General features: G+C 57.9%; 1 protein-coding gene across 1 annotated transcript in view; it reads left to right on the top strand.

Moving 5' to 3' along the window:
• The first annotated feature begins 6,380 nt into the window (after positions 1-6,380).
• The window catches only part of SND1 (staphylococcal nuclease and tudor domain containing 1), a 98,065-nt gene continuing 86,266 nt past the window's right edge, over positions 6,381-18,179 (top strand). Inside the window, exons 1-10 of the mRNA XM_070946822.1 lie at positions 6,381-6,529; positions 7,408-7,557; positions 8,596-8,716; positions 9,887-9,965; positions 11,292-11,452; positions 11,552-11,643; positions 12,875-13,033; positions 13,747-13,853; positions 14,605-14,695; positions 17,832-17,945. Of these exons, the coding sequence (XP_070802923.1) occupies positions 6,437-6,529; positions 7,408-7,557; positions 8,596-8,716; positions 9,887-9,965; positions 11,292-11,452; positions 11,552-11,643; positions 12,875-13,033; positions 13,747-13,853; positions 14,605-14,695; positions 17,832-17,945 (1,167 nt within the window). The 5' untranslated portion in view covers positions 6,381-6,436. The remainder of the gene's footprint in view (positions 6,530-7,407; positions 7,558-8,595; positions 8,717-9,886; positions 9,966-11,291; positions 11,453-11,551; positions 11,644-12,874; positions 13,034-13,746; positions 13,854-14,604; positions 14,696-17,831; positions 17,946-18,179) is intronic.

The following is an 18,179-nucleotide window of genomic DNA, read 5'->3' as shown; positions in this document are numbered from 1 at the left end:
CAACAGCAGCGCGGATGGGATGGGAGACTCTGAAATCTGGAGAAGCCAGGCTGCGAGGGGGAAACGGGGACGTGGAGAGGCACCATCCTCAGCAAAGTTTAAACCTCCCCACCTCACAGGATGAGATCCTGGGAATTTGGTACCTGAGCGGGAGCGCCTCCGCCTCCTAAAGCCCCCAGGCGCCCCCTCCCTCCCTCCCTCCCTCCCTCTCTCCCGCTCTGCGCCAAGCCTCCAGGCTGCTCTCCTGCTGCCACCAAGAGGTGCTCCGCCGGGCGAGCGGCAGTTGGCATTTCAGCACCAGCGCGGCGCGGACAGCAACCCCGGAGTCTTCGCCTTCCCGGCCCCCCGGCATCTTTACCCGCGGCCCTTTGAGGCGCGGCGCCCGCAGCTACTTTCCTTCCTCCGAGGGCCGAGGGCCTCAACTGGCCAGGAGTACCCGCTTCTGGAGACGGCCTTCCTCCGGCCTCCCCTTGTCTGCCAAAGACCCAGACAATCCACCAGCTGCCAGCCCTTTGGCCCTTACCCACCTTCCGGCGCTCGCTCGCAGTTCTCCCTTGGGGCGACCCAGCGGGAAGGCTCCCCCTTTACACTCACCCGCGCCTCCCCGCACCGTCGCAGAAACATCAACGCGGCGGCGGCCCAGGAGAGTAAAGACGAGGTTCCTTTATTGTTGCGCTCTATCCGCAGTTGCTTTGTGCAAACAGAGGTAATTTTGATTTGGCTCGGGGGCGGGGGCGTCATGCCCCCGTTGAACTTGCCCAGATGGCTTCGGGCTCGGCCGACGGATCAACTCGCTGCCAAGCCGGCCGAGAAAATATTTGATAAGCAAATAGTGGGGCCAGGAGTCTCTCCTGAGGCCCCGGGTGCCCAGCAATTGACCCTCATTACTGCCCCCCCAACCGCCTCTCCCGCCAGGGTTCTCCACCGAACAGGCTGCCTCCCAGGCGACCATCTGGCCCCAATTACACATTAACCAGGGAGCCCTCCCGCCTCGCCATCCTCGACGGCCGCTGAGAGTCGCAGCACCTCCCAGTCTCTGTCTCGCCTTGGACCCACAAGAGTGCGGAGGGGAGGTTGTAGGCCCAACGACCCTCGAGCTTCGGAGCCTCCCACACTTCCTTTGTCGAGGGGGCAATGGAGGAGCCGCACAGCGTGGGAGCCGTGCGCGTGCAAGGATGCTCAGGGCAGTTGGCAATCGCTGGGACCGATTTCTCCCTCGCCTGTCGGAGGACCAAGTTGCTATGGCCTTCAGCCCCCGTGGCCTCCCTCAGAGGACCTGAGCCTGCACCGGATCCAAGCCCGAGATGAGGATGGCAGGATCCCCTCTCCCAGGGTGGGATCTGAAATTCCGGGCCGGCGTTGAGGCTTCTCTAGGGCGCACAGCAGAAGGCTCCTCCCTGCTTCTCTCTCTCTGGGCGGCGGGCTGAGCAAAGCTTACCAGTGAAACCCACACCTAGAAGATAATGCTCCCGCCTCAGGCAACCTTTCCCCGTTGGGCTATAGCTCAGACCTGAGGGCAGCTCAGCTCTCCTTCTGCCAGCCTCTTTAGCTGGCAGTGGGGGGAAAGATGTGCACTCACTAAGCAAATTCTGAAATTCAGAATGGCTCTCCTGGAGGATTCCTGTCAGGGAAAAGTGGGTGGAATCTGGCAGGCAGAGAGGAGTGAAGCACAGGACTTCGGAAACCAGCAGAGAAGTGAGGGGGAGCCTGGGAGCCGAAAGAAAGAAGAGGGCTGGGAGCAGCAGGAGGAAGAGGTGGGGGACTGAATCCAGGCTTTTGGGAAGGGAGAGAGCAGGGCAAGCGGAGACCCAAGGGATACACTCTGATTGAGGAAAGAAGAGCCCCCCTCTTCTCCTTGGCACAGTGTGTACAGCTGCAATTCTGCGCTTTGGGGTCTTCCTGAGGAAATGGAGCCTGTGCTGTCGGGGAGTGGAGGGATTCCCGCGGGGAGATCAAGGGCAGATACTAGGAAGGCCTGCGGATTCTCTCATCCTGGTGGAGACTCACATTTGCCTCCATAAGCGGTAGGAATGGCTAGCAAGCTGGGGGAGGGGGGAAAGCTACCCTCCAAGTGATTCACTCTCTGTGGAGACTTGCCATTGACTGGTTCATCAACAACAGGAATCCCCTGCTTTTGGGCTTCCAGGGGACACTGAATCAGAAGGAACCCCTGATCCAGCTGTAACTCTCTTAGTTTCATCCAATGGGTACACTTGAAATCACCGCAAAGGTCATTTAATTTGCAGTATGCAGGAAGAGCCTGTAGTACAGTGGACTAAAGCACTGTTATTAACAGATTAACATCTGCTGCTTGCAATTACTGCAAGTTCAAATCTCACCAGGCTCAAGGTTGACTCAGCCTTCCATCCTTTTTAAGGTAGGTAAAATGAGGACCTGGTTTGTGGGGGCAATAAGCTGACTTTGTATAAATATACAAAAGTATGGAGGCTATTGCTTAACGCATTGTAAGCCGCCCTGAGTCTCCGGAGAAGGGTGGCACATAAATTAAAGCAAAAAAAAAATAAAAATAAAAAAATCACACCACCCTGGAGGGGGATTGTCTAGCCCTCCTTAAAAGTTTCCCAGGACAGAGGACCCATCACCTCCCCAGAGAGAAGTTGCATCGTTGGGCAGATCTTACTAGCGGGAAGACTTTTCCTTAGTCTGCAAATCTGGTCCAGATGCTGTTGCTCTTCCCTGCAACAGGCAGACGAGCCTCCCCCTCCAGCGTCAGCAGCCGGTACCCCAGTGAAGCAGCGGGTGGCTCGCTTGCCCTACTTGGAGGCGCTTCCTGGCCGCTGGGAGAGAAGAAACTTGCCTGGAGAATACCGTTGCAGCACAACTAAGCCCTCCTCCCTCCTAGCGTCCTTGGAAGCTCTTTGGGCGCCAGATGGGGGAGTAGGGGGTGGTGGCTTGCGTTCTACTATAAAGCGCTGGAGCTTCGCAAAGAAGAGTGGAAGAGGAGCTGCGCTCTGGTTGATTTGGTTCGGGGCTCTGTGCTGGGGAGTGGGGAATGGCTGCTCCCAGTTCTGGGCAGAGTCTCACCCGAGCGCTGCCCCTTGGCCGCCCGAAAGCTAGAATGGAAGAATTCCCAATTTTCTCAGTGGAGCTGCGGGAACAGGTCCCCTTCTTCCTCTGGTCCTGTTGTTGCCCTGGATCCAGGAGAGGGGAAACAGCGCTGCTTTCAGAGGTATCGAGACCCTCCTCAGCCTTCCTCTTACCGCGCCATCAAAACCGGCTGCGGGGAAAAAATATCCTGGCAGACCCACTTGCGCTGCCTATTTAAACACTCCTTTCTGTTGGCTCGGGATCGCCTTGCGCCTTTTCAGAACGGGTGCTCCACAGCTGTTCCCCCACACCCGACTAGTTCTCTTAGGAACCACAACTTTGGAGGTGGGGCTTCTAAGCCGGCCCCCCTTTCAGTCCGCTCCAAGTTGTCCTCCAGCAAGGAGGTGTGTGTGTCGAAGGCAAGTTCGAGCCATCAGCTTCCCCGGCCGGCCATCCCTGGCCCCGAGGGGCCCGCTGAACTGGACAAGAAACCAGAGAAGCCTGTCAGGTTTCCCAGCCTAGCACGCGGTTCTGAGGACCATCAGCGTTTGGATTTGGCGTCGCCGGATTCCAGCTCCCCCGGCAGGACCTTGCCGTGGGCGCCGGTCTTGATCCCGCAGCCCAGCAACCACGGAGGCGGTTGCATTCCAAGAAAGGAGGAGAGTCGGGGCAAAGCCTCCTGTACTTCGGCTCCCTCCCGATGCTCTCGGCTAGCGCCCCACTCTCCGTCCCCGAAGGCAGCAGGCTTGTTTTGAGGAGGCGTTCGGGATTGTTCCCGATGGGCGCTTTGGCGCGAAGGAAGAGAGCTGAAGGAGCGCGCGGGCCCCCAATCGCTTCCGTGGCCTCAGCGAGGAGTGAGGGCGGTGGGAAGCCCGATGAACGGAGAGGACATCCCAACTGTTGCCCTTCCCGTGTCCGGCGAGAGAAGGCCAGAGCAGCAGACCTCTTGCACCCTGGGGCACAGCTTTGGCTCCTTGGCCAGCAGCCTTTCCCAGCCCTGCCATCAGAGCGTTTAGGAGACTGCGGTAGATTATGAATCGGTCTTTGGGAGCTGGGAGCAGGAAAGGGACTTCCCGAAAACTTTGTGGGGCTGATGCCAGAAAGTCCAGCCAGTTCTCTGAGATGATCCCCAGATGAACGAATGGTGCCAACCTTGCCCCAACCGAGCCAGAAAGCCAATAATCAGGCTCCAGTGAAAAGTAGGCTAAACTCACTCCATGCACCAGTCCCTCCTCTCCCCCCCCTTGAAGAAGTTTCTGCAGGCTGGTGGCATTTGAAAGGAGGGGCAGGTGGTGCCCCTCGATGCTGCTAGTGGCTTGCAGGACACTGATGATGTTACCTAGTTGGTAGGGAAATGCCCTGAAGTTCAGAGAGCACCCAGGATTTCACATGTCAACTTGGGCTAGAGAGATTTGCTGTTGGGAACAAGACCATCAGGCCGGTCCCAAACTGCGGTCCTAGACTGCTTTAGGGGGATGGACTGCCTGTTGTAGCAATCCTGGTCCCAGTTTGCATTGGCTCAAGAACTGGGGAAGAGCCTTTGAACTCAGCATGTCTCTATACAAGAGAAGTCACTTCAGCCAAGAGGTTCATTTATTCCTTAAATTTATTTGTGCCTATTTCAAGGTAGGGCTACTCTATATGGCTTACAACAATAAAGGAATAAATTAAAAGACAAAAACATAAGTAAAATAATAGAATAAACAATGAGAAAGCAAGCAAATATCAATAAGAGGACAAAAAGATGGGTGGGTGGAACAGAGAGCAAGAGGGGGAGGGGGAGTCTCCTGTCAATTCAGCAGCCACCTCCAGGGTGGAATACCCCCCCCGCCCCAATTCGGTCCCCAGGCCAACCGGCAGAGCAAAGCCACCACCCCCTCCCGGACAGGATGTTCCCAAGAGAGGATCCCCACACTCGGACTTCTTTGGAAGACGGGATCCGCGGGAGTAGGACGCCCCCCGTCCTAGCGGGACCAGGCGGTTCATCGGCTAGCCTGGAGTTGTGCCGTTCAGGGCTTTCAAGGTCAAAGGCGACACCTTGAGCTGCCCTCTGGTTCGGAAACCGGCGGCGGGTGAGGGTTGAGGAGCAATATGGGACCCCGAAGACCTTCCTTGCCTTCCCTCCCCAATGATTTATTTAGCCATCTCCTTTTTCTGGGCGTCACAGGGGCAGCAGCCACGGCAACAACACAGGAGAAGCTCGCAAGGGGTGAATGAATAGAATAATAGAATAGAATAGAATAGAATAGAATAGAATAGAATAGAATAGAATAGAATAGAATAAGTTTATTGGCCAAGTGTGATTGGACACACAAGGAATTTGTCTTTGGTGCATAAGCTTTCGGCGTACATAAAAGAGAAGATACGTTCGTCAAGAATCATAAGGTACAACACTTAATGATAGTCATAGGGAACAAATAAGCAATCAAATCATATTAGGAAACAGTCAATATAAATCTTAAGGATACCAGCAACACAGTTACGGTCATACAGTCATAAGTGGGAGGAGATGGGTGATGGGAACGATGAGAAGATAAATAGTAGTGGAGACTTAATAACTAGTTTGAAATGCGTATCGGTAGCTACAATTGGTACGATCTGGAGTATTTATTTAGGAAATTTGCATTTATACTGAACTCTCGGTGACTCTGGGCGGTTTACAAAAAGTACCCCCCCCCCATTACAGCTATAAAAGCAATGCAACCGCCCCTCCCGCGGCGACAGTAGGGGGATCCATCACGGATGGGATTTGGGGTCCTCCGAGGATCCCTCGCAGTGACACAAAAGCAGGAGGCGGCACAACCAGCCAAGGGCGGGCAGAGCCGCCAACGAGGCCCGGGAAGGGGCAGCCGGGGCGGGGGTCGACACGCACGCCCTCCTCGCCGCGCCCCGAGAGGAGCCCCCGCCTCGGCGGCCGAAAGGGAAGCGAGAGAAACACCCCGCCCCCCGGGCTGGCCACGTGCACCGCCAGGACTTCCCCTCCCTCCCTCCTCGGGCCGGCTTTGGCGCACGCGCACCTCCCACGTGGCCCGCCGCGCGTGCTGCTCTCTGCCTACGTGTCCTTCTGGCAGAGTGACCCGGAAGTCCTGCCTCCGCTGCCGCGACGCTTCGGTTTGAACACGCTCCGTTCCCTCGCTGGCCGTCTCCAGGCGTGCCGATTGGTTGGCCGGGCGCCCGTGGGGTAGGGCGCCGGATCGCGCCGGCCGATTGGCTTTCCCGCGAGAGGGGGCGGGCCCGCTGGGTGTGCTGCGCGTGCGCCGGGGGGCGGGCCCAGCTAAATACCCAGCCGCTGCTCCGCCCCCTCCCTCCCTCCGCTCCTCGGACGCCGCCGCCGCCGCCTCGGCTCCCGCTTCCTCCCGCGGAGACCTCCAGCGCGACCCCCGGCGTCATGGCTTCCTCCGCCGGACCCGCCGCCGCCGCCTCCGCCTCTGCAGCCGGCTCCGCCCAGGCGCCCGCCCTCCAGCGCGGCATCGTCAAGATGGTAAAGGCGGCTCCTGAGCGCGTGCAGAGCGCCGGCGGGGGAAGCAGCCGACGGCTCGGTCCCTGCGCGGGTCTCGCCGGGCGCTTCGCTCTCGGTGCCGCCGGGAGGACGAGCTGCCCGACCCCGGATTGAATCAGCCGCCGCCGCCCGCCAGCCAGCCAGCCCGCCCGCCAGGAGTCCGGGCGGGAGGGGGCTCCTGGGGCTCTGGCGGCCGCTTCTCCTCTTCCCCCCGGTGGGCTGCGCCGGGCGTGCCGGTGTCCTGCCTGCTCCGGGCTTCCCCCTGGCAAAGGCTGCGCGGCAGGCAGGGGTCGCGGGCGGGGGAGAGCGGAGGACGGGGACGGAGAACTCCCCGGGAATGTTTCCCCACGGAGCGTCTTTGCCTCAGCGCTGAACGTCCTGCTGGCTCCTCCGGGGCAGGTTTCAGCCACATGGGCTGCTCAGTGGGCAGGGCTGGGCTGGCACGGAAAGCCTGCAGGGTGCCCTTTAGTGCCCTTTGGCTCTGCCGGCGGGGAGGGGGGGGCTGGCTCTGCCAGGATTGGCAGAGCGGCAGGTAGACGGCTGGTAGCCGATGGGTGCTATTGGGGGTGGGGTGCTGGTGGCCTTGAACCCAGGGCAGAAAGGAGGTGGTGTCAAATGGCTCCGTCTAAGGATCTGGATCTGACCCGGAGCAACGTTGTGCAGACGCCCCGGAAAGCCGGCTCCTTTCTGAAAGGCAGCTTTCCCAGAGGGCTGGGTGGGATGGGGAGCATTCCCCCCCCCCCGCTGTTTTGCAGTGGCTTGTGGGAGAGATTTCTCTGGGTGCTTCCTGTGTAAGTGGGGGCTGTGGGGTGGGTCTTACCTGCCCTTCCTAATGCCTGCCTGTCTTCTTTCCTCGCCAGGTCCTTTCCGGCTGTGCCATCATTGTCCGGGGCCAGCCCCGGGGAGGCCCGCCTCCTGAGAGACAGATCAATCTCAGCAACATCCGTGCTGGGACTCTGGCACGCCGAGCAGCTGCAGGGCAGCCCGATGGCAAGGATACTCCTGATGAGGTAGGGTCCCGATCCCTAGGCTTCAGATGCCAGCACCTAAGCTGCTGTGTCTCCCCCCCCCAGGTAGTCCTTGGTAGCTTCCAGTGTGGGTCACCATCAGTCATGGCCAGCTGCCCTGTCCTGGGAGCCAAAGGATGTTTCTTCCCCACTTGGCATGCTTTCTGAGCCCCGCAGTTCCAGGTCCTTACCTGGCTGGGTGTCTTTCAGGGGTTGCTGTGGCTGCTGCTGCCCCCGAGGCTCCTGCCGTCAAAGCTGTTTCTGGCTGAGCCTTGGTGGGAAACTCCAGGCAGCCCCCCCTGGCCACTCTGGCAGGCTTCTGTGCCCTGGGCTCCTTGGGGAAGGGGTGGCTTTTGCTCGGGTGCCAGAGAAGCCATCTCTTCGTTGCTTTTTATTCTAAGCTGCTGGGTGAGTTTTCCTTTCAAAAACACATGGAATTGGGGTGAGGTTAGGATTGGGCAGGGGGTGGAGCCGCTTATGGGTTTTTGTAATAAGTATGATGTAGGCACGCTGATGCTGAGAAGTGTAGAAAATTAGTCTTGTTAGGAAATGAGCATGGTCTCTGTTTCATGGACTGAGCAGAAGCCCTGGATGGTAAATCTGGAGATTTATGCAGTGGGCCAGCAAGTGCCCAGAACAATCCCGTGGGTGCTGGGGATGTGCCCCCCCCAGAGGACAGGAGCTTGGACCATCTGCTGCCCCTAGGGCCCCCCTTGCCCACCAACAGCCGGGCAGTCCTTAACAAACAGAAGCCTGGGTTGGGTGTAGAGCCCCCTCCCATATTGCACTGGGTGAGAGACCCAGAACCTGTGAAGGGGGCAGGTCTCTGAGAGGGTGAACCTTGCCACCCTCACCCAGGCTCGCCTGCTCTGGTGTTGGGGCTGAGGGAGGCTTTCTGAGGAGGCCATTGTCATGGGCAATGGAGCAGGAGGAGGGGGATCTGGGCGTGAGAGTGGGAGATTGCTCACTGGGGTGTGGTGAGGACCAGGAGGGAGAGTCAGCTTTGCCTGGGCCACTCTGGCTAACTTCTTGCTTTGCCAGCCTTGGGCGTTTCCGGCTCGTGAGTTTCTGAGGAAGAAGCTGATTGGCAAAGATGTTTGCTTCTCCGTGGAGTACAAGACTTCTCCCCGGCGGGAGTACGGCATGGTGTACCTGGGCAAAGGTGAGAGGCCTTCTCTACTTGGGCTAGCCCTTCTGTGGCTTGGATTGCTTGCCAGGGTTTGGGGTGGGGTTGCCTTTTTGCCGGGGCTCCTGGGGACTGGACAGGTCTAGCCACTAATCCTAGAGCAGCAGGATTAGGAAAGCATTGGGTGAGGTCATCCTCCAGTCGGGGGTTGAGGGCCGTCCCGGTCTGATGGCGTTCCTCCCTTGGGCTGAGCCAGGCTCTAGAGGCTGTTGCAGCCAGCACAGGGGAAAGCCGCTTGCTCCCTGTCGGTAAACCCCACGGCAACCAGTGGCCCAGACCTCAGTATTTGTACTGGGCAGGAACGTGCTCTCCCCAGGGATTATTCGGCTTGCTACTTCCGCTCTCGTCGCTCCTGCTAAAAAGAGGTGGGAGCTGGGGGTCCTCAGCCAGCCGTGCCTCAACCGGATCGGGGTGTGGTTAGCCTGCTCTGTGGGAGGTGGCCTGGAGGCTCCAATGAGCCAGGAGGATGCGATGGCCTCACTTGTGGTGGAGCAGTCCTGCGGTTGCTGTGCTGGGAGCGTGGGTTGTTTCTTGTGGAGCCCACCGGGCACCGTCTTGTCCCAGCCAGTCCTGCCTATTTGGTTTGGGTATCCCCGCAGACCGTATAAGGCATTGGAGACAACCTCTAGGGTGGCCCTTAGGTCAAGAATATATGATCCCCTGGATGGCCCCCTCCTCCTGTCCCGAGGAACACGAATGCCTTTTTTTTAAAAGGGCTTTTAAAAATTATTAATTTAATTTTGTTTTATTTCTGGTCTGGTTAACTCTTGTGCATCCCCCAGAGCCCTAGATCAGTCAATTGATAGTTGATCCTTCAAGCACTGGGCATTGAGCGTCTGAGGGGCAGCCAAGCCAAGCTCAAGAGGGGGCTCCATCTGCCTGCCAGACTCTAGTGGCTGAGAGGGCGGCAGGGAGGGCCTGTGGCTTCAGCCACTCCGGAGGGCTCAGCAAAAGCAGCTCCCCCCCCCCCCCAATCGGCAAATGCGGCCTGAGGTGACTCGGGCATCGGTTTCCCTCAGGCCAGGTGCCCTCTGGGACGCCTGGTGGTGGGTGCTAGCCAAGCTTTGGTGGCGCTGATGGGAGCTTCCGGTGTGGCTTGACTCCTGGGTCCCCTCTGTTTCCTTAACGCCACTCTCTTGATTGCAGACACAGCTGGGGAGAACATTGCTGAATCCCTGGTGGCCGAGGGGCTGGCCTGTCGCCGGGAAGGGATCCGAGCCAATAAGTAAGTCTGACCAGAGCCTCTGGTGTTGGGGGGCAGGGTCTTGCTACTTTGCTGCCCAGTAAAGGAAGAATCCGGCCCTATGTGGCTGTCCCTGCAGTTCCAGAAGGACACCTCTAGGGCAGCTGCCCCACACAGGGTCCCCTAAGAAAAGGGGCCTCCTGTCAGGCTGGGTGCCAGGAATGCCAGAGCCAGCTGAGGGGTGCTGGGCGAATCAGGGCTCTGGGCAGCTGGACTGTCAGCACTACCTGCCCTCCATTGGGCTGCTGATCCACAAAAGGGTCAGAGGAACCCAAAGCCTGGAAGGTCACAAGGCAGCGCGGGCCCTCGAGGGGGAACACCCCCTGAGAAGGCAGGACTGTCTATAGGTGATTTGCCCCCATGTTCTGGATGGATCGCAGCAGCTGCTGCCCCGGAATGGTCAGAGAAGGAGGGGGGCCCATGGCAGAAGTGTGGTTCGCATCCCATCTCCCCCTGCCATTACAACAGGGGCCCATAGTGACCTGCTGCAGCCCCCTGAAGGCCACTCTGAGGTGGGTACGAGGCCAACATACAAATGGAGACAGGCTGGAGTAGGAGCAGCTGTGGTTCTCCAAAGGAACGACAACCCTCTTCACATGGACGGGGGTCTGTGGCGCAATAGCTGGCTGGCTGCTTCTGCCCCCCCCCCCAGTTGAGAGAGTCTTGGGGTCCCTGGTGGGCTAGCAGGCTGTAGGTACTGTGGAAGTGGGGGCACTTGGGAAGCGGCAGCAGCCGCTGCTTTCAAGGAGGAGAGCCACAATCCAGGGTGGGTCTTCCCAGTGGCTGGAAGGAAATGGGGCTTCCGGTGGGGAAGGTCTCCACCCCAAGGAGGCGGCTGGTGAGCCTCTGAGCATCCCGGGTGCAAATCCAGTCAGGAGTTCCCAGGATCATCCAGACTGGCTCCAGGGTCCTGTCCCATCTCTGGTCTAGGCACAAAATCTGCATGTCCATTCAGTCATGATGACCCCTGTTGCTTCCAGGGTGCAAAATGTGTGTCTTTTTGTGTGGAGGACAAGCTGAAACCCAAGGTGTAATTCCACAGCACCTCCCTTCTCTTGGGACTCCAGGCCCCAAAGGCTGTGGGACAGGAGCAGGAGAAGAGTTGGGGGGAATCGGGACACTGGGGACTTCATCATAGCTGCTGCGTAGGAAGGGAGGGCCTTCAGGCAGCGCACCCAGGGAGGCTCCTTGGGAACGTCGCTAGTCTGCGGAGAGGAAGGAGAGGAGGGCGGGGAGTGGGGCTGCCCAGGCCAGACTTGGTGGGGTCTTCTGCCCCCACTTCACGGAGGACTTTCCTCTTCCTCCTAGTCCTGAGCAGAGCAGACTGGCTGAGCTGGAGGAGCAGGCCAAGACTGCCAAGAAGGGGATGTGGAGCGAAGGGACAGGCTCACACACGCTCCGAGACCTCAAGTACACCATTGAGAACCCCCGGCACTTTGTGGACTCCATGCACCAGAAGCCAGTGAACGGTGAGCCCTCTTTTGCAGGTGGGGGGGGCTGGTTTGGGGGGTGTTCGTCTTGGGGGCAGGGAGGAGCTGGACCAGGTGCTGAGTGGTCTTTCTCTGCAGCCATCATCGAACACGTCCGGGATGGGAGTGTCGTCCGGGCCTTGCTCCTGCCAGAATACTACCTGGTCACTGTCATGTTGTCCGGCATCAAGGTCAGCCACTCCCAGGGGTCATTGGAAGAAGAGACGCGGCCCCCTCGAGTCCAGCCTCTGGTGGTCTGACAGGAGGTGCCACAGTGCTGCAAACACCACCCCCCTCCCCCCCGGCCAGGAGAGAAGAGAGCTAGTCCTCCTTTAAAGGCATCCCCGTTACTGGCCACTACCAAATCTGCTGGAACAAATCCCAGCCCAGAGAAGAGCTTCCTGTGACCTCTTCTGAGCCTCTCTCTCCGAACCGTTTCTCATCCTGGAGGGGGGGGGGTCCCCATTATTGGCTCTGGAGCCCTGAGAGACAGGACTTCTCCTGTCCACTCTGGCTTGCCAGGTTTTATGTCATGTAAGGAGACCATCTGAACCCCCGGTTTATCCTGGTGTCTGTTCCAGCTTGGCTGCATGTATGCATGTTTGTTTATGCATGTATTAAACGTGTGTGCCCATAGCAGAAAAGGTGGGATTCCTTGGCTGAGGGGCCCTGCAGCAGGCCCTTTCTGCTGGAACGGGTTGGGTCAGGGCCAGATGGTTCCTCAGCCTGGCCATGAAGGGGTTTCAGTGAGATAACCCAACACCTTGAACTGGATCCGTCAGGGCTTCATGTGGATGTTGAAAAGGAGCCGAGAGAGCACGGGCCCTGTGGAAGGCCACAAAAGGACAGCTAAGGGCTGCACCTCATTCCTTGCCCACACCAGTTGGTACCAGCCTTGGAGAACGGAGCCAAACCGCTGCAGGAGTGCCCCACCCAGCCCCGATCCCCAGAGCTGACCCAAAAGGGCACCTTGGCCAATGGTATCAAGGACTGCTGCCCCACATGCAGCTCACCTGTGTACTGAACTGCCCACTAGCCCCCCAAGACCTGGTTGAGTTTGCTACAGGCTGCTGCTTCCTTCCTTCTGGGCGTGGAGTTAGGAGGGCTGGGTGAGGTTGGACATCGCTGGACCCCTGTTAAGCGGAGCTCCCTTCTTCCGGCCACAATGCAGCCTCCGTGCAGTTAGGAGGCCAAAGGCTAGAATTTCCCACCACCGTAATGGAGGCTAGTGGGGCATTCTCTTCCAGATAGCCCCCTCTGTCCCGGGTGGAGAGGGGGATGGAGTGTAGCCTTGAGTGTGTGCGTGTGAGTGAGTGAGTGAGTGTAACACATGCTTGGCATCAACCTTGTGGCATAGGCCGTTGTGGGTTCCCCTCCCTTCCCTGCCATGGGGCCCTGCCCTGACTGGCTCTCTCCTTCCAGTGCCCCACGTTCAAGCGGGAAGCAGATGGCACGGAGACCCCTGAGCCCTTTGCAGCAGAAGCCAAGTTTTTCACAGAGTCGCGGCTACTGCAGAGAGATGTGCAGATTGTCCTTGAGAGCTGCCATAACCAGAACATCCTGGGCACTATCCTGCACCCGGCAAGTGGGGGCAGGGGGTGCTGGTGACAGGGTGGTGGTGTCTCTGTGATCTCTAGCGTCCTTGGGCCACCAAGAGATTCAAAGATTTCATGCTGAGGAAAGGGACTGGAGTGAGGAGGGGATCCTGAGCAGAAGAGTGACTTTGTTTATTTGTTGGTCATATTATGAAGGTGCCCAGCCCATAATGTCTCATAATGGGTAGCATACAGGTTAAAAGCCAGCCAGCCAGATGCAGAGCATGGTTAAAAAAAAAACCAGGGCCTGTAGCGCTGCTCCCAAGGCTGGAGGGTCGGGGCGCTTTGATCTTCGAATGGGCAGATGCCATGGCAGAGAAGGCACGGCGTCCTCAAATGGCACCGCTTGACAGTTGGCATCCAGAGTTCTCTTGGGTCCTTGGGATAAAAACGGGAGGGGTGGTTACTCTGATGGGCAGCCCCTCTGCCATGGACTCCCACCCAGGAGCCCACTGAGCTCGAGGCTGCGTCTGGGCCCGGAAGCAGCCGGGGCAGGTCCTCCCCTGGTTCCCACCTCGTTGCCCCTTTTCCCTCCCTCGGACTGGACCGGCCCTATTCTGTGGGGGGCAGCCAGAGAAGGGCTTTCTGCCTGCAGGGGGCTGGGGGAGGCAGTCCCAGTCTGGCAGCTGGGGCTGCCTTGGGAATGGGGGAGAGGGAGTGATTGCCGTGTGTTGCTGACGGCCGTCTTCTCCCACCCAGAACGGAAACATCACGGAGCTGCTGCTGAAGGAAGGCTTTGCGCGCTGCGTTGACTGGTCCATGGCTGTCTATACCCGGGGGGCAGAGAAGCTGCGGGCTGCGGAACGGTAATACAGGCTGTCCTGCCTGGGGCTCTTCTGAAGGGGCGGCTGCGCTCAGCTCCTCCTTGGCGGCCTCTGAGCAAGCTCCAGAGCAGCAAAGCAGCTTTGGGGCTGAAATTGGAGGCAGGGAGGGTCTGTGGTGGCACCCCTGGGCTGCCTGCCCTTCTGCCCAGGCACGTGGGTTGTGATCAGGCCCTGCCTTAAGCTGCTGCTTGCCTGATCTGGCTTCCCTTCTGCATCCCTGGCTCTTTCAGGGGGAAGCTGTTAAATGCACAGAACCTGCTGTGGTTGCTCTGCTGCTTTGGCAGAAGTGTTGGGGTCTCTCGCGGATGTACGCAAAATTGTTTGGGTTAGAAATGCTTTTGTGTCTGCTGCAACACTTTCAACCAGTTGTAACAGAGGTTTTTGAACTTGGGAGTGACCACGTGGCACCTAGTTTGGACTCCAGGCGCTGCTGGGGGTTCAGATAGCACCTCCAGGGGGAACAGGAGGACGACGGACACTTTGGCTCTGGGACTTTTTAGGCAGCACACCCTGGGGAGGGGGAAGGTGTGAATGTGTGATGCGCTGCTGCGGGTGATGTGCAGTGCGCTTCCCATGGCCCCCGTTCGGCCGTGTGCCAAAGGTGGTTAGAACCCACCTGCATAAATGCTCAGCTCTTCCTCTGCCAGTCAGGGCAGCCGGGTTAGCTGGATGAGCCCTGGAGCTGGGCAGCGGCTCCCCAGTCAAACCTCCTGCCCTGTCCCTGTCGGCCCAGGTACGCCAAAGAACACAAGCTGAGGATTTGGAGGGACTACGTGGCGCCCACAGCCAACCTGGACCAGAAGGAGAAGCAATTTCAGGCCAAGGTAGGTGAGGCCTTCCTGAAGAGCTCTGGGACCAATCGCCTGGGCTGCCTGCTGCTCTCGACTGGTGGACTGGGCTGCTCCCTGGAATTGGGCCCTGGGGGCTGAAGGGGAGGGCTTTTGAGACTCCAGTAGCAGGGCCGATCCGGTCCGTAGCTTGCTTTAGCTGAAAACAGGCAAAGGCAGCAAGCAGGACGGGCCCCCACCCGGGCAATGCTCTCGCCCCTGAGGCTGCCTGGCCCCCCTGCTTTCTCAGGCGGCTTTGAGTACTTGGGTGCCCTGCCCAGGAACCCAAGGCTGCCTGAGGAAGCAGTGGGGCCAGGCAGCCCAGAACTGCTTCTGTGGGAAGCCTCTCCTGGCTTGCAGATCCCTGTTCGATAGACGTGTGGGGCAGCTTGGCTTATGCCCCACACACTAGGGGTGTTGCAGCCCTGTCGGGAAAATCTGGTACTGTGGAGCTTGGAAATGGCCACCAGGTGGCGCCATTGCTGTGTCTGTCAGGGCTAAGAGGCAGCGTGGCTGGACTTCCTGGAAAGCCCCTTGGCCCCCCTGCTCTGCTGTCCAGGGACCCTTCCAGAGCTCAGCACCGTCTTCCCCTCGAAGACTCTGGGGCTTCTGCTTGGGCACTCCTGGCTGGGGGGTGGGTGGGGGGGGCAGAAGGAAGGTGGCATAGTCACCTTGGTCCCCATTGGGCCTCTCCCTCCGGAGCCCTTTTCCAGCTGCCTCTAGATGCCTGGGAAGGTGCTTTCCTGTGCTTGGGGGCCTCTGCCAGCAGCCAATGCGCCACCTGGCCAAAAGTGAAGGTGTTAAACCCCCTTGGTGGGGAAGAAAAGCCTTGGCTGTTCTCAGTCAATCTGACCTTGAGAAAAGACAGTTCTCTGTGGGGGGAGAAATCAAGAGGAGGGAATGTAGGCCTTGGGGAAGGGGGGGGGCGCTGTCCCACCGATTAGAGGAAGAAGAAGCCTGATGAATCAAACAGGTAAAAGTGGGGGCGGGCAGTTTGGTTCACAGTAAATTTGGCTGACCGACTGGGGCTTCCTGCCTGCAAGGAGCCCCCCAAGGCCTCCACTTTGCGCGCAGCTTTCTTTTTTTTTTTTATTAAAAAGTTTTAACAAGTATTACAACAATTTTTTCCCATCCCTCCTCCCCCCCTTCCCTCCTCCACCCCACCCACCCCCGGACTTCCCAGAGCAAATACAGGGTATAACATTTAACATACATTCTAAAATATGCTAACTTTCTGTAGTCTCCAAACTCCCTCTTGCTCTTTAACTCTCCTTTCAACTAACAAAACATAATTCAAAAAGAAAATATTGGTTTCATTCATAAGCTATTTGAAACTTTTTAGTCCGATATTTGTTTTGAATATAGTCAATCCATCTTCCCCATTCCGATATATATCTTTCATTTGAATGGTCCTTCAAGTATGCCGAAATTTCTAATTCATCTTTTTGATTTATAGTCATATTTTTAGTTATTATCTTCGTTTTACCTGCATTTATTTTAAATCCAGATACTTGTCCATATTGATTAATTATATCCATTAAACCTACAGCCGACTGTAATGGTTGGGTTAAAGTAACAACCAAGTCGTCTGTGAATGCTTGTAATCTGTAGTCATACTGCCTAATTTTAATTCCATTTATTTTGTCCGACCCACGTATCTTACTTAACAAAATTTCCAAGGTCAACTTTCCAAGCGCAGCTTTCAAATAAGGCTGGATCCTCCTCCTGCCCCTCCCTCCCACCCCCATAACCTCTCTGGAAAAGGGGGTGAGTTTAATGCAGCTGTCAGCAGGGTGGTTTCCACCTCTTGGTTGCCTTGTGCTACTCGGTTGGGCCAATTATGTCTGGAGGGAGCCACCCCCCCCCCCCGCTCCTCCTCCTCCAGCCCCACGGTTGTCAGAGGGTCCCTGGGGAGTTTTAGAAGTAGAGCAGACCTTCAGCCAAAAACAATTGAAGCTGAGAGTTAAGTATATTCCATCATCGGTGCGTATTTTTAGCTAGGTCCTACAGTGTCACCCAGAGTCTCACATATGTATGAGGTGAACAGTATACGAATTGAATGAACGAATTAGTAAAATCTTTTTGGCTTCTGTAGCAAGACTGTGATGGGCTTCAAGAAGGCTTGTTGTGGGTCATGAGTGTCCATCTGGGATGCCTTCTGCTGGTCAGCTGCAACCGAAAAGCCCAGCAACGGGCATTTATACCAAACAATGGCAGGCTTGGTTCTGAGGCCGCTTCTTCCTGAGCTCTCCCTTCACCTGGTTTACCCTCAATGGCCCCTGGTTTAGGGGAGGAGACGGAGCCTGAGGTCTTCCCGTATCTCTGCCGATGCCTGAAGGCAGTGATAATCTTTAGCTGGGGCACAAGGCCTGCCCTCCATCTGATGCCGGGGGTGGTCCTGCCATCCGTTGGAGTGCAAATGGGCCGAGGTAGCAAGAGCCCAGGGATTCCTTTGTGGGATCCATCCCGAAGGAGGAACCGAGAGATGGGCTCTCCCGGCTCCCACCCTGGTTGCAGGGGACGGGGGCAGAAGAGGAGGTGACCACGTGGGATTCGGAAAGGCTCACTAAGTGTGCTGGCACCCCAGGTCCTTCCAAAAAGTGCCAGGTGGGATCTCATCCACAGAATTCCTCAGGCCTCAGTGAGAAAGTTGGGGCATTTCTGAAAAAGAAGCCATAGACCGTTTAGAAGAAAATACGGGGCAGTTCAGGGAAGCGGGGGGGATGCCCAGAGCACTCGGCAGGGAATATGTAAGTGTGGCCCATTTTTAGCTGAGGCCCCCCCCCCTCCCCCCCACAAAGGCTGACCCCGAGGCCTTTATGGTGCACAAGACGCTGATGGCTGGCCTCTCCTGTCCCTGAGCTCCCGTGTGCCCAGCCCTGCCACAGCTGCTCTGGGGTCAGCCTGCCTCTGAGGTAGGCCTGGGTGGCTGGCGATGGAACTGCCGAGCATGGCTGCTCCTTTTGCCTGGTGGGGGGCTCTCAAGGGAAGGGGCGCAGCTTTCTGAGCGTGGTGAGGCTGACCCTCCCCTGATCCCCTGATCTTCTTGGCAGTGCTGGGAAAGGGCTGGTGATGGTGGGGCTTCAGTGGCTCAGGATGCCCCGGCTCAGTCTCTGCTCCCTTCCTTTCGCAGGTGGTGCAGGTGCTCAATGCAGATGCCATTGTGATGAAGCTGAATTCTGGGGACTACAAAACCATCCACCTCTCCAGCATCCGGCCTCCCAGACTGGAAGGGGAAGGCCCTCAGGTAGGGCACAGCTTTTGGGGAGGGGAGGACGGGGGACACGGCGCCGGCTGATTCAGGATGACCTGGGTTTGGGCTTCAGTCCCGTCAAAGATCCTAATACCGGTATTGCCACACAGAGATCAGCCTGGCAGCTGCAGCTCAATGTAAAATTCTGGTTTTTAAGAGAGGAACAGCTGAGCCCCCCTCTCTGTCTCCGTTGGGGTCTCCCTCTGGGCCTCTGTTCTGCTGCCCTCT

This window comes from Pituophis catenifer, unplaced genomic scaffold (assembly GCF_029215685.1).
Source record: "Pituophis catenifer annectens isolate HBS135680 unplaced genomic scaffold, rPitCat1.0.hap2 SCAF_7, whole genome shotgun sequence".
Classification (NCBI taxonomy): Eukaryota; Metazoa; Chordata; class Lepidosauria; order Squamata; family Colubridae; genus Pituophis; species Pituophis catenifer.
The sequence above is the reverse complement of the archived record's forward strand: the minus strand, read 5'-3'. Positions and strand labels throughout refer to the sequence as shown.